This window comes from Artemia sp. Qi Xiang Cuo, chromosome 6 (assembly GCF_049724085.1).
Source record: "Artemia sp. Qi Xiang Cuo chromosome 6, ASM4972408v1, whole genome shotgun sequence".
Classification (NCBI taxonomy): Eukaryota; Metazoa; Arthropoda; class Branchiopoda; order Anostraca; family Artemiidae; genus Artemia; species Artemia sp. Qi Xiang Cuo.
The window spans coordinates 37827254-37841848 of NC_142799.1; the positions used below are offsets into that span (position 1 = coordinate 37827254).

The 14595-nt window shown below is 36.8% G+C and overlaps 1 protein-coding gene across 1 annotated transcript in view; it reads left to right on the forward strand.

Annotated features, from left to right (window-relative positions):
• Window positions 1–702: 702 nt before the first annotated feature.
• Window positions 703–14595, forward strand: part of LOC148951193 (uncharacterized) — a 188979-nt gene continuing 175086 nt past the window's right edge. The window contains exon 1 of the mRNA XM_089090706.1: window positions 703–747. Within this exon, the coding sequence (XP_088946832.1) occupies window positions 721–747 (27 nt within the window). The 5' untranslated portion in view covers window positions 703–720. The remainder of the gene's footprint in view (window positions 748–14595) is intronic.

A 14595-nucleotide genomic window follows, 5' to 3' on the forward strand; every position in this document is an offset into this window, starting at 1 on the left:
CACTGAATCTAGGTCAGGAATTACAATCACTTACATTCCTTATGAAATATACTTGGGTTGCGCAATAAATTATCCTTTTTGTCACTTCAAATATAATCCGATTACGAATGCTATTTATTTGGTTAGATGTTCACAGTACGGTAGCTGAACAAGAGCATATGATATTATGAAATAAGAATTGTTTTCTTGCATTACACTGTCCAAATACTCTACTTCCACACCCCTTTATATGCAAATATACAGCCCAAATGATGTATTTCCCATCTATTCTGTACCTTCCTTTGGTCTTTTCTGACGCTAAGTTGAAAGAAACTAAAGAAATAAACCAGTTTGCAGTGTTTCAATGCATGAAAAACTTAAGCTTTAGGTGGTATATCATACAAGTACCACAAATTTTTCGGGGGAATTCTCTGTGGGGGCAATTTTCCGGGGCGGACGCCAATTCCCGATTGCACCATTCCAACATTTATGAACTCTACTGGAACGATTATGTACAGTAACTTAATGCTTCCATGTAGTTTCCCATACAATTTTCAATTCTAGTAGCATTTAAAAATGGCATTGGCTAGTACCTCCTGTGTTGTTAAAATTGTGTTATTTGAGATTCATTAATATTCCTTCTGTCACATCTTTTCAGCTTTCGGTACACGGTTTGGCGAAAAAACATTTTTAGTAGGCAAGTAAACAGGAAATATTTGAACAGGAAGCTCCACGTGAAACATGGGGGCAAACAGCTTCTCAGATCAAGTAATGAATGTTGTAAAGTTCTACTTTAGCTACTTTTGGCTATCTTGAAATGGGGTTAGGAAGATGAAACTTTCAAGAATGGGTCCACAGGCTAAAGTATGTCCCGTGAAGATACTTCCTCTCCTTCTCCCTCTAGAGGGTCCTGAAATTTGTCTACATGACAGATCTATACCCATTGAAATTTTGACAAAACAGTATTTTACCTTAATTTTCAGTTATCAGTTTCTTTTTCTCTGGCCTTAGATCTGAAAATGCAATTTCCGTTATTTGAGCAAAATTTAAAGTCATAGGCTATCCATGTTTTATTTCCAAAATTTAGGAAATGTATTTGCATATCTTTAAAACCTTATAATTTAGGATTGAGCAAAATTGTGAAGCTGAAAATTTTTTTGTTGCACTTCATTTGAGCAGAAGATCTATTGGTCAATATATACCAAATCATATTATTGAGTTAGGACTAAAGTGAATACACCATTTGATGCCTTTTTTTTATGCTGATTATGAATATAATAAGCATTTCTATCAGAAATGAATTTCAGCCCCCCCTATATATGCCAATTCAGGGTTAAGTTAGGTGGTCAATATATACCAAATCATATTGTTGAGTTTCAAATAAAGTGAATACACCATTCGATGCCTTTTTTATGCTGATTACAAATATAATAACCATTTCTATCAGAAATGAATTTCAGCCCTCCCCCTATATAGGCTATACCTAACCTAACCCTGAATTGGCATATATAGGGGGGGGGGGGCGGAAATTCATTTCCGGAAGAAATGCTTATTATATTAGTAATAAGCATAAAAAAAAGGCATCAAATGGTGTATTCACTTTAGTCCTAACTCAATAATGTGATTTGGTATATATTGACTGGTTAGGTTAGGTTGGGTTAGGTATAGCCTATATAGGGGGGGGGGGGCTGAAATTCATTTCCGGTAGAAATGCTTATTATATTCGTAATCAGCATTAAAAAAGGCATTGAATGGTGTATTCACTTTAGTCCTAACTCAATAATATGATTTTGTATATATTGACCAATCTATTTTGCAAGGTTTCACTTCTATAACTCAAAGATTTTTAAAGGTCATCAAAGATCAGGACCCTCTAGAGGGAGAAGGAGTGGAGGTAGGTACTTCAAAATACTTTCCCAGGACATACTTTGGTAAATATTTACCTAATCATATTATTGAGTTTCAAATAAAGTGAATATACCATTCAATGCCTTTTTTTATGCTGATTATTAATAGCTTATAACAACTATTTCTTTTGGAAATGAATTTTACCCCCCCCCCCTATATTTGTCAATTCAGGATATATATTTGCACATTTGGGGGTTGGGGTTAGGTTAGGGGGGGGGGGCTGAAATTCATTTCTGATAGAAATGATTATTATATTTGTAATTGGTATAAAAAAGGCATCAAATGGTGTATTCACTTTATTCCTAACTCAATAATATGATTTTGTATATATTTACCCATACTTTAGCCTGTAGACCCATCCCTGAAAGTTTAATTTTCCTAACCTAACCCCTTTCCATGATAGTCAAAAGCAGCTAAAGTAGAATTTTACCATGAATTTTTTTTAAATTGTTGATTTTAGATCCAAGTTTTAATTAGCAAAAATATTGGTGCTTGTGTTAAATATTCTCACTTGTTGTTGCTGGGAACACATATTGCTTTGTTAAGACATAGGCCTAGTGACCAGCTTTGTCTAAAGTTGAGAACAGACATTAAAAACAGAATATTTTCAAGGTTTGACTTTTTTTTATTGGAAAGTAAAAAGCAATCTTGTTTAATTGTAAACCCCTCATGAAGGTAAAACTGTAAAATCCCAAGAACTAGGCTACTTTAAAATATCCTAGAGTAACCTACTTATATCATTCCCATAAGTACATCACTTTTCTTTTGCCCCCAAACTAATGGAAAAATGAATCAAATCATAGCTTAGGTGATAGGCCTATTACTTTTGACTTTTTAAAGGTTGGCTCTTCTGCTCCTGCTGCTTGTTCCCATTGATGTTGCTTGTTTGCTGTTAAAGTAATATTCAGAAGAGAGTATGCATATGATACATTTTGTATGAATATGGCTAATGGGCTCCTCCTGAAGGAAACAATATAAATTTTCTGAAAACTACTTTAAAAAAAATTAAAACACTTTCTTGGTCCTAGCTTATATCATTTCCTAAAGTACAGCAATTTGCTTTACCCCCATTATTATGTCTAAAACTGGTTGAAAGCTAGTTATCCTGTGCAGACTCAAGTACATCCAGTTCAAACTTCATCATTATATATTTTGTGTATTATGAACTAAGAATTATTTTCTTAACTACTCTACATATTTATCTTTATTTCCAATTAATTTTCTGAAATATACTGTAGGCCTACAAAAAGTAGTATTGTTAGATTTGTTATTTAATGTGTATCATGGTGGCTATGCTTACAATGCACCCTCCCCATACTGATATAGCCCTAAGAACATATCTTTCCTTTAATTTATCTTGAGATACATTGTTGGTACTTTGATAAAACAAGTTTCTACAGTTTTGACAGGATTAAACTTAGTTTTGGTCAAGCTAGAGCAACATAATTGTAAGTACAGGGCTATTCTTTTACTCTGCTATGTGCTAAGATCTTACATCTTTTGACAAAGAATACTTAAAAGTGAAATCTTAGCACTAGGATCTTACATCTTATGGCATTCTTTTGCAAACATCTTTCATCATTCTGCTCTGATTAGCAGTCTTAGAACATTGATGATCAGGGGCATTACTAGCCAAAATGTTTGGGGGGGGGGATTAGATTTTACTGACTGGCTGGTTATTTTTACTGACATTTTTAATTTGGTTAATAATTAGAAAAAAAAACTTGAGTTTAACTTCTTGTGCTTTGTGTTAATACCAAATTGCTATCATAGGAACTCCAACAGTTTCCTGAATTAACTGAGCCCAATCCGCCCCAAGAGGCACATCTTTAATAGGCTATACTCTCCTCTGATATAACAAACAATTTTGCTCTTTTCTTGTGGAATAAAGCAATTGACGAGGAGAGTTATGATGATATTATGATTTATATAAGCTAAAGTAAGAAATTTAGAATTTCAATTAGTATATATAAAAAGAGTCAGAATGAAAAAAAACTAACTTGAATTAAAAGGCCAACCGTCTTGGCTTGGTAGACAACGAGACTTCTAGCAATTTGTCAAGTTTCAGCTTGTCAGTAATGTCAGTCTTGCAGCACATCATGAGGAGATGATCCAAATGGTTGTGATCCATTGTTGCCCATAAACATGTTATAACCAATTCCAGTTTGCTGAAACTTCTTTCTGCCATTGCTGCAGTTAGTGGCACTGTTGCGAACCACTGGTAAACTGACCAGAGAGTTGGGAATATTGTCTTGACAGCATAAATTTCTTTAAATAGAGCCTCAAAAATGGTCTGATCAATGGCTTTACTGCTTTTGACCTCAGTCCTGGTCAAAAAGCATTTTAAGGCCTTAAGCTCTAACACAAGTTCCATGGGATCTAGGCCTCTTCCCAGAAACAGCTTTGCTACTTCTGAAAAGCTTTCATAGCTGTTGTCCATTTTGCCCAATAGAAACTGGTATGCTGGCTCTAGAAAAGAGGAGTTGTCATGGATTGCATCATCCAAACTGTTCACAAGAATTCTGAAGATGCTGCAGAGCTCCTTAACATAAAACAACTTCCAGTCATCCAACATGTCAGCTCCAGAATTAGGAAGCACCTCTGAATAACAAGATGGTGCAAGATGGATGTCAAGGTGCTTAAGGTGCTTAAGTTGGAACTTGTCTTTGGCTATTGAACCAAATTTTTCTGCTGCTGCTTTTGATGCCTCAATTTGCTTCTCTATCTGAGCTGTATCTTGGAGGAGAGCATATAAGATGTCACGTGTTGACCAGAGTTTTGTATTTGCAGTCATTAGATTGAGCTGGTTCATCCTGCAGCTTTTCTGCAAGAACCTTTGTCCTGAATATGACTTGGTGCATAAACATAAGTGTAACAATAAAATCAAAGCAGGTAATGTGGCGATGCAGAGCTCAAGCTTTTTCTTTTATTATTTTGTCCTCATCTTGTTCTATTAGCTCTTCAAGGACTTCAACAATGGTATCAAAGCTGGCCCACAACCCTGTCAAGCTCTTGGACCTGGACGTCTATCTTGTCATTGACAGATTTCTTAGCTTGAGCATCAACTCAGCTCTCTCAAGTGCTCATTTGTAAGCTATGACTCACTTTTTTCCACCAGCAAAGAAGACATAGAGCTCCTGCAAGGTTTCAAACATTTTTCGAACTATGGAACTGCTACTGCAGGTGTGTTCCACAATAAGATTTTCTCTATGAGCCATGCAGCAAATATAGCGTACTTCCTTTCCCACTTCGGCTGATATATGTGCCTGGACCCCCTGACGAACACCAGACATGTTGCTCGCATAATCATAACTTTTGTACATGAGTGCCTCTTTGCTTACTCCTCCCTTTTCTAAGACTTCTTGGATTTTATTGGCAGTTTCTTTCCCTTTTTTTGATTCAACTGGTACTATGGCTAAAAGTCTCTCTTGGATGGTGCCATCAGAACCAACAAACCTGACAAAAATCACAATTCTTTCTTTGTGTGCACATTCCAGCATGGTATCTGCGATAATTGAATATGCACCACTAGCATTCGCAGCGGTTACAATCATGCACTTAATTTCGTTACCCAGTACCTCAAGGGATTGGTTTTGCAAGACACTGCTAAGGTAGTTTACCATGTTCTTCATTGTTCTTTCATGCAACCAATTACTGAAATGTGGATCACAGCAAGCAACTAGGTTTACAATTTGACAAAAGTTTCCATCACTGTCATCAGCCACACCACGAAGGGCTATCTGTTGTTTTCTCAGTGTCTTTACTATGTCCATTAGGACCTTCAACCCTCATTTGTTTTCAATTGCTTCCTTTTCTTGTTGCCTTTTCAAGGCCTTAGTCTGTTCATCAAACCTTTTTTCAATGCCAAATTCGAGTTTGCTATAAACTGCCATGTCAATGACTGCTGACTGATGAGTGGTGCTTTCAAAATGTTCCTTCAGCTTGCCAGGGTTCTCAGCCCCTCTACTCATCATGTTGTTCCAAGAACACAGTCTACTTTTAACCTGCATATCTTCTGCCTTTTCGCGTTTTGGTCCAGAAGGAAACAACATGCATGCAAAACAATAGATTCGGTCCTTGCTGACGCTATACTGAAGGTACCTGTACTTTTTGTACCAACCAACGTTCATTCTCTTCTGATGTCTGCTGCCTATCGTTGCGTTTTTCTGCCCCGGAAAAGCTGCTAGATACGGCTGCTTAGGACCCATTGTAAGTAAATAGCGTTTCTGATGCTCTTTAAGTGGGAATGGTTGCTTTCCAGGATCATGCTGAACACAACAATCAATTCAATTACATTCAATTTTATTTGAATAAAAACATAACACAAACATCAATAACAATAAAGATCCTAGAAGATAACTTGTTAAGGACCAAAAAAATAAAAAAAAAGTAAAGTAACACTGAGAAAAAAAAAATAATAGAAGAATAAAACATTGGTAATTAGACCAAATCTGGTAAAAATGGAAAAATTAAATTATAATATAAAGCTTTGTTACATTTTTATACAACATGAAAAAACTTGTGGCAAGTTCAACACTGGAGGGGATTTTGTTCCATTGAATAATAGATTTGTAAATGGGAGATTGCTGGGCAGCACTTGAAACGCATTTAGGAATTTTAAAGGCTCTATTGGATGAACGGAGATAGTGGGCTTCCGAATTATTAATATTATAATAGGTTAGTAGTTGAGGTGGAAGATTATTGTGGAAAGCAGAATAAGCAAGCAATAAGTTTAGTTTTTGTATGATTTGATCAAGTGGAGCTATTCCAAAATCTGAATACAAATCACGAGTTGGATATAGACGGGGAAGCCGAAAAACCGCTTTAATGGCACGGTTTTGGGCAAATTTGAGTTTTTTAGGGAAGGACCGTTTTGCATTTCCCCAAACAGATCCGCAATAAGAAAGGTAAGGAAAAATAAAGGAATAATAGAGGGTCAGGAGGAAGAAAATAATTCACACGGTTAATCACAGCAACTTGTCTCAAAATTATTGCTGTTATGTAAGAAATATGATTAGAGAATGACAAGCATGAGTCAATAAATACACCAAGAAACTTGACAACCTCCACTTGTGGGAGGATGTCGGAGGAGTACCTGAGACCAAGAGCAGGTTGAATAACGTTTTTGTTGTAGGGGGTTCTGAATAATGCTATTTGACTTTTTTTGCTATTAATGGTCATGTTATTCACAAGGCACCACGCCTGGACTCTGTTCAGAAGGACTTGGGCAGACGTATATATTTCCCCAAACAGATCCACAATAAGAAAGGTAAGTAAAAATAAAGGAATAATAGAGGGTCAGGAGGAAGAAAATAATTCACATGGTTAATCATAGCTACTTGTCTCAAAATTATTGCTGTTATGTAAGAAATATGATTAGAGAATGACAAGCATGAGTCAATAAATACACCAAGAAACTTGGCAACCTCCACTTGTGGGAGGATGTCGGAGGAGTACTTGAGACCAAGAGGAGGTTGAATTACGTCTTTGTTGTGGTAGATTCTGAATAATACTATTTGACTTTTTTTTGCTATTAATGGTCATGTTATTCACGAGGCACCACGCCTGGACTCTGTTCAGAAGGACTTGGGCAGACGTTATTGCCAATGGTAGATTGGTGCCAGTGATGAAGAAGTTGCTGTCATCAGCAAATAATACAGGATACACTGAAGGGCCCAGGTCTATAACAAGATCATTGATATATAGGAGAAATAAAATAGGGCCTAGAATGGAGCCTTGAGGGACACCCCTCCGAACAGGTAAGGGCTGAGAGTATACTTCACCCAAGCTCACAATCTGTACCCTTCCAGATAGATATGATTCAAACCAAGAGAGTGGGACACCCCGAATACCATAGCTATTTAATTTACTTTTTAAAATATTATAATGAACTATGCCAAAGGCCATAGAAAAATCCAAAAATAAGCCCAATACAGTTTTTTTAAGGTCGAGTTGTGAGCGTATGAACTGTGTGGCGTCAATTAGAGCATGAGAAGTTGAGAATTTCGGCCTAAAGCCTTATTGGTGAGGAGAAATCAAGGATACGGAGTGCTGACTGTCAAACAGAAAGGGAGACAGACGTCTGAAGATGATTCTCTCGAGCAATTTGGATATAACAGGAAGAATTGAGATTGGACGATAATTACCTATCTCAGCTGGATGGTCCTTTGTAAGAACTGGAATAACAATGGCTGACTTTAGTAAATCAGGAAAAACTCCGTGGGTTAAAGATAGGTTGGCAATATGCTTGATGGGCTCGTAAACAAAAGGAGAAATGGTCTTCAGGAGCTTATTACTTAATCCAAGACAGTCAGGAGTAAAACTATTAGGGAGAGAACCGATGATTTGAAGCACCTCATTGCTATCAGTCGGGCAATAAAACATTGATCTAAAACTGAAGCAAGGGAATAAAGCCTGTGAAAAGGAGCGGGAGTCAGTATGAAGAACATTAGAAAAGTAATTATTAAATGCATCAGGTGCATGTAAGGGGTCAATTAATCTACCATTTGTGTCTTTCTATTTTTTCTATTTTTCTATTTTTTGAAAGTATATCATTAATGGTGGACCAAATCTTTTTCAGGTTTCCTTTGCAATTGAGAATTTTTGTATAATAATTATTTTTCTTCGCTTCACGGATGTGTTTTGTGTATAAGTTTTTATAATGTTTATAATTAGATAGGTCAATATCACTACTGGTCTTACAGGCTAACTTATATAATTTGTTTTTACGATATGAGGAGACAATGAGGCTATGTGACATCCAGGGGCAAATAGGGATATTTTTCCGGTTAGGTTTACGAATAGGAAAAGTTGAATGGATAATTTCACTTAGCCTATGTGCAAAACCATTTGTGGAAGAATTTACTTCTTGACAATTTAAGACATCGGACCAGTCAGTGGTTCTTAGGCAATCTACTGGTCTTACAGGCTAACTTATATAATTTGTTTTTACGATATGAGGAGACAATGAGGCTATGTGACATCCAGGGGGTAGAAGACCACTCGCGGTTACCGATTCAAAAAAAGTGTCAGATTCAATATTTTTACCAACATTAAGTAGGTTTCAATTAAAGTCCCCAAGAACTATTGCCTTTTTATGGGGTAGGTTAATAAAATTAGAAAACTCATCAAACATATTACAAAAACATGAGGTCGGAAATGGAGGAGGTTTATAAAATAAGGAGAGTATATAGGAATTTTGGCCGATAACTATGTTAACAACTATTGAATAAATACATCTGAGATTTATTTGTGTAGAGAAAATAGATTCTCACTCTGATAGCCTGGTAAAATTTACATTCGAACGGATGTAAAGTGAGATACCACCAGATCACTTTGTCAATCTCCTGGGCATATGGATTATTTGGTAACCAGGGAGTAAAAAATCACTAGTGTCATCATTATCGGAAAGCCATGTCTCTGTTAATCCTATTACATCAAAAGGGCAGACACCATTAAATGAAATTAAATCTTTAAACTTGAGTCACTTATCCCGGATGCTTCTGATGTTGAAACAAAGAACATTAAGGGAATTATTATTTACTAGTTTTTGCTTCACATTGGTAGCAAAATTGAAAATATCAAGGTATTTACAGCTAGAATTTGTTAAGGTACCAGGGGGGCTGCTTATAGGGTTGGCATGCTGATTATCATCTATATCGGGATAATTAAAAGCAATGTTATTAGAAAGGGATAAATTAGTTAAAAACGAAAAGTCACACATTAATTTTTCGTTAGGCATTCTGATTGTGACTCAATCAGCCTATGTTGGCTTAAAACACTCTCACTTTGAATTTCTGTTTCGGAAACTATGGTCTTGCCGAAGTGGGTTTTTGCCAAATTCTTCAGAATAATGCATTTCAACTGATTGGGTAACTCTAATTGGGAGATAAGCGTAGAGGTAACTGTAAAGCTGGCTAATTTAAAGTACACGTTTGATTCATCTTCCAAAGCATTTGGAGAAACTGTGTGAAATCTGTGGGGAGTAATTCCAGGTAGCTTTGTCGGTCTTGATGTCTTTCCTTGCGCAGGATTTTCCGAAAGGGGGTTCTTTAGGTTTTTTTGGAGGGACACTTGATATCACGGGGAACCATGGATTAGTTTTATCTCGTATGAGATTATTCTGAAAATTTTTAATACTAGGCGAAGCATCGAGAACATTTGGCGTCTTGGAGGCAGTTTGTTATCTGGGACCTGTTGGTGGTTCAGGGGCTGTTGGTTGCCTGGGGCCTGTTGGGGGACGGGGGACTCTTGGTGTCTTTGCGACTTGCATGGCTACAAAAGGGATTGGAAGTTGTTGCTCTTTTGCTATTCTTAGTATCTCTGCCCTTTGTTTATATTTGGGACAGTTTCCTTTATCTATGGACTGGTGTTTGCCCTTACATTTAGTACATGTTGGATAAAATTGACACTTTGAATTATTATTGTTTTTGCCTAGGCAAATCTTACAAATGTTAGAATCCTCTCTACAGTATTTATCTGAATGCCCAAGCCTTAGACATTTTGTACATTGTAATGGCTTTTCTTCGAAAGGCTTGAAAGATTTTTGTTGGCCAAAGAGGAACACTGTCAATATTGAATTGTCCTTGAAGCTCAAACAACACAGTTTTAAAGTTTGAGGTTTCAGTATTTTAGCGACCAAGGGTATGAACAGTAGAGACCGGAATGCATTCACCTTTTTCGTTCATCAATGCTTCCATCAGGTCCGAGTTTAGAACGATTTAGGGACATTGTAGAGCACAATCTTTGTTTGTATCGGGCTTGGGGACCACATGTGGGGTGCGACAACAACATTTTTAACACTTTTTACCTCCATTACCTTTTCATTGATGTGGGATCGTTCAAAAGGATATCTAAGGATCCTGATCTGTTTATATTCATATTAAAGTTGCAACGAATGGTCTTGAAGAGGGAAACTCGCAACTTTGGTAGGTCACGGTGTGTAAACAAGCAATTATCAGATTGGGGAACTAGTTGAATAATTACTGGGGAATCGGCTGGATTTCTTGAAGAGTTGTTCGTGGTATCGGTTTGATGTATTATTGCTGGGTCTGGTGGACTTTTTGTTCTCTGTCTTCTACGCTTAGCCGAGTTTACTATCTTAAAGCCTTCTTCATCTTTTTCAGTATCAGTTGTTGAGGTGTCGTGTCATTCACGACAACTATAGCCACATCCAGCAGTTCTAATATACTTCTGAAGTTTGCCTGAAGGAGTTTTTTTTTCGACGCACTAATATTCAAAGATATATGATGAATTTTGTGATGCAGTATTCGAAGTTTTGTATACAATAATTTTCGAGGAATAATAATAATACTAATTTTGATTATTAATTCTCTTAGAAAAACATATCTCTTAGATATTCCAACTATTCTGCAAAGATTTTGAAATGCCAGAGCCATTTCGGTTTTACCAGATTTCTACTTCTCTTGATGAATAATGAAGAAGACCTAATTTCCTCCTCAAAAACATATTTTCTATCTGGAAATCAACTACGCTGAACAAAATGAATATCTCAAAATTTGATTGGACGTGTTTGGGGAAATGAGGGACGTGGGGGGGGGGGGGTGGCTAGTTGCCCTCCAATCACTTTCGAATATTAAAAAGGGCACTAGCTCTTTGAATTTCCAATCAAATGAGAATTTTTTGAAGTTTCTACAACAGCGCCTTCTATAAAAACCTTATATGCCCACATGGCGTAACTTAAAACCCTTGCCCCGAGTGTTGTGGGGGGGGGGGGAGTGTCCTCCTCAAAAATATATTTTCTATCTGGAAATCAGCTAGTGCCTTTTTTAATAGTTGAAAGAGATTGGAAGGCAACTAACCCCCCTCTCACACCCACCACTTCCCCAAACACATGCAATCAAAATTTGAGATATTAATATTGTTCAACGTAGTTAAAAGTTCTGGAAATTAGGTCTTTTAGGATGATAACCCCCCACAACCCTCAGGGCAAGGGTTGTAGGTTATGCCCTGGGGGCATAAAAGGTTTTTACAGAAAGTGTTTTCGTAGAACCTTCAAAAAGGGCTCATTTGATTGGAAATTGAAAGGGCTAGTGTCCTTTTAATAGTAGAAAGTGATTGGAGGGCAACAAGCCCTCCTCTCACGCCCACCATTTTCCCAAACACATCCAATCAAAATTTTGAGATAGCCATTTTTTCAACGTAGATGAAAGTTCTGGAAATTAGATTCTTATGGATGACAACCCCCTCCCCTCCACAGCCTTCAAGGCAATGGTTTCATGGCCGCCCATAACCAGAATTCCAGGGGGGAGGGGGTAAACCTCGTCTAATTGGCACTTTTAATGCTATATGATAGAAATCTCAGAACAAAAATATAAAAATAAGGCAACATCATTCAGCCAGGGTGGTCGGCCACCCTGCCCCCCCCCCCTTATGGGTGCCCATGAATGGTTGTAAGGTATGCCGGGGGGCATATAAGGCTTTTTATAGAAAATATTGTCATAGAAACTTAAAAAATGGCTCATTCAATTAAAATTGAAAGGGCTAGTGCCTTTTTAAGAGGCTAGTCGAAACTGATTGGAGGGCAACTAACCCCCTTTCAATTCCACGATTTCCCCTAACACATCCAATCGAAGTTTTGAAAAAGCCATTTTTTTTAACATAGTTGAAAGTTCTAGATATATATCCCCCCCACCACACCCCTCAGGGCAAGGGTTGTAAGTTATACCCTGGGGGCATATAAGGTTGAACAATATTAATATCTCAAATTTTGATTGCATGTGTTTGGGGAAGTGGTGGGTGTGAGAGGGGGGTTAGTTGCCTTCCAATCTCTTTCAACTATTAAAAAGGGCACTAGCTGATTTCCAGATAGAAAATGGGTTTTTGAGGAGGACACTCCCCCCCCCCCACAACCCTCGGGGCAAGGGTTTTAAGTTATGCCCTTTGGGCACATTAGGTTTTTATAGAAGGCGCTGTTGTAGAAACTTCAAAAAATTCTCATTCGATTGGAAATTTAAAGAGCTAGTGCCCTTTTTAATAGTCGAAAGTGATTTGAGGGCAACTAGCCCCCCCACGTCCCTCATTTAACCAAACACGTCCAATCAAATTTTGAGATATTCATTTTGTTCAGGGTAGTTGCTTTCCTGATAGAAAATATGTTTTTGAGGAGGAAATTAGGTCTTCTTCATTATTCATCAAGAGAAGTAGAAATTTGGTAGAACCGAAATAGCTCTGGCATTTCAGAATCTTTGCAGAATAGTTGGAATATCTAAGAGATATGTTTTTCTAAGAGAATTAATAATCAAAATTAGTATTATCATTATTCCTCGAAAATTACTGTATACAAAACTTCGAATACCGTATCACAAAATTAATAATTTATCTCTGAATATTAGTGCGCCGAAAAAAAAAATACTTCAGGCAAACTTCAGAAGTATATTAGAACTGCTGGATGTGGCTATAGTTGTCGTGAATGAAAATCAACTTATCCACTCTGTTTGGACTGAGGCAATTTCTTTTCTAAGTCACTATCATAGTCTCTATCAGACCTACCACCAAAAATAGTCTTTCTGCGGTCACACTAGTCGCAGGAATAGACAATAACTTGCTGGAAAGTGGGGCAACGTACCATACATCATGGTGATAGTGTCTTCGGTACAGAAGAACGTTGTTGTCACTGCTGTTTTTAGTTCCTTCCTATGACTTTGAAGAGATAAAGCATAGTAAGTATTGGTTTCTATTTAGTATCAAAATTACCCAACTCCCTACTCTTTTTTAGACAGCCTCCTTGTTCTCTTTTTCAGCCATCTTTTCTTTTGGCAATGTTTCTTCAAACTAAACAAAATATAAAAGAAAATCATTTTTTCACACGACCTTTTCCACACCACCCAGGAGGTAGAGGTCAAGACGCGGTTTTTTTTAGAGGTAGTGTCATTAGCCAATAATCCTCTGATTAATTTTCATTAAAAACAATTATTGAAAATCTCAAAAACTGTTTTTAACGAAAATTAAATAAAACAAGTTCTTACTAAGCCAAATTTAATGAATGTATATATTTAAAAAAATATTTAGCATGGTCCACTAAGCCTCCTTTAGAGCCCGTGGTTTACATTTGTAAAATTCACCTGTATTGTGTATTATATTTAAAAAAAACCTCCTTTCCATACCATCCAAGAAGTAGAGATCTAGGTACGTTTCTTTTTAGAGTTTTCGGCTGTTTCTTTTACTCGTTAAGATTAGTCAAATATTACTTGTAAACAGTGCAAGCAATTGAGAAACTAGTAGCCAACTTACTAGTTGTCTACTATAGCCACTAGTCCTCTCTTTGATTTTTATTAATTATATTTACTCAAATCTAATATATATATATATATACAATTTGAAAAAGTATTGAGTATCTTCCGCTTAGTTTCCCAGAGCCAAAGTTTTCCCATATGAAGTAACTTTAAGGGGCAAGTTTATTTCTAAAATAATCATAGGCAATAAGCTAACGCTGCCTAAGTAAAGAACGATGTGGGCACAATGTTTTTTTTTTTTTTTTTTTTCTCCATACCCGGGCACTTCGTATCGAAGGAGTTGTCGTAGAAACTTCGATAATGGCTCATTCGGTTGGAAATTGGAGTGGCTAGTGCCCTTTTTAATAGTCGAACATAATTGGAGGACAACTAACCTCCCACTCCGGCCCATCATTCTCCTAAACATGTCCAATCAAAATTTTGAGATAGCCATTTTGTTCAGCGTAGTTGAGTT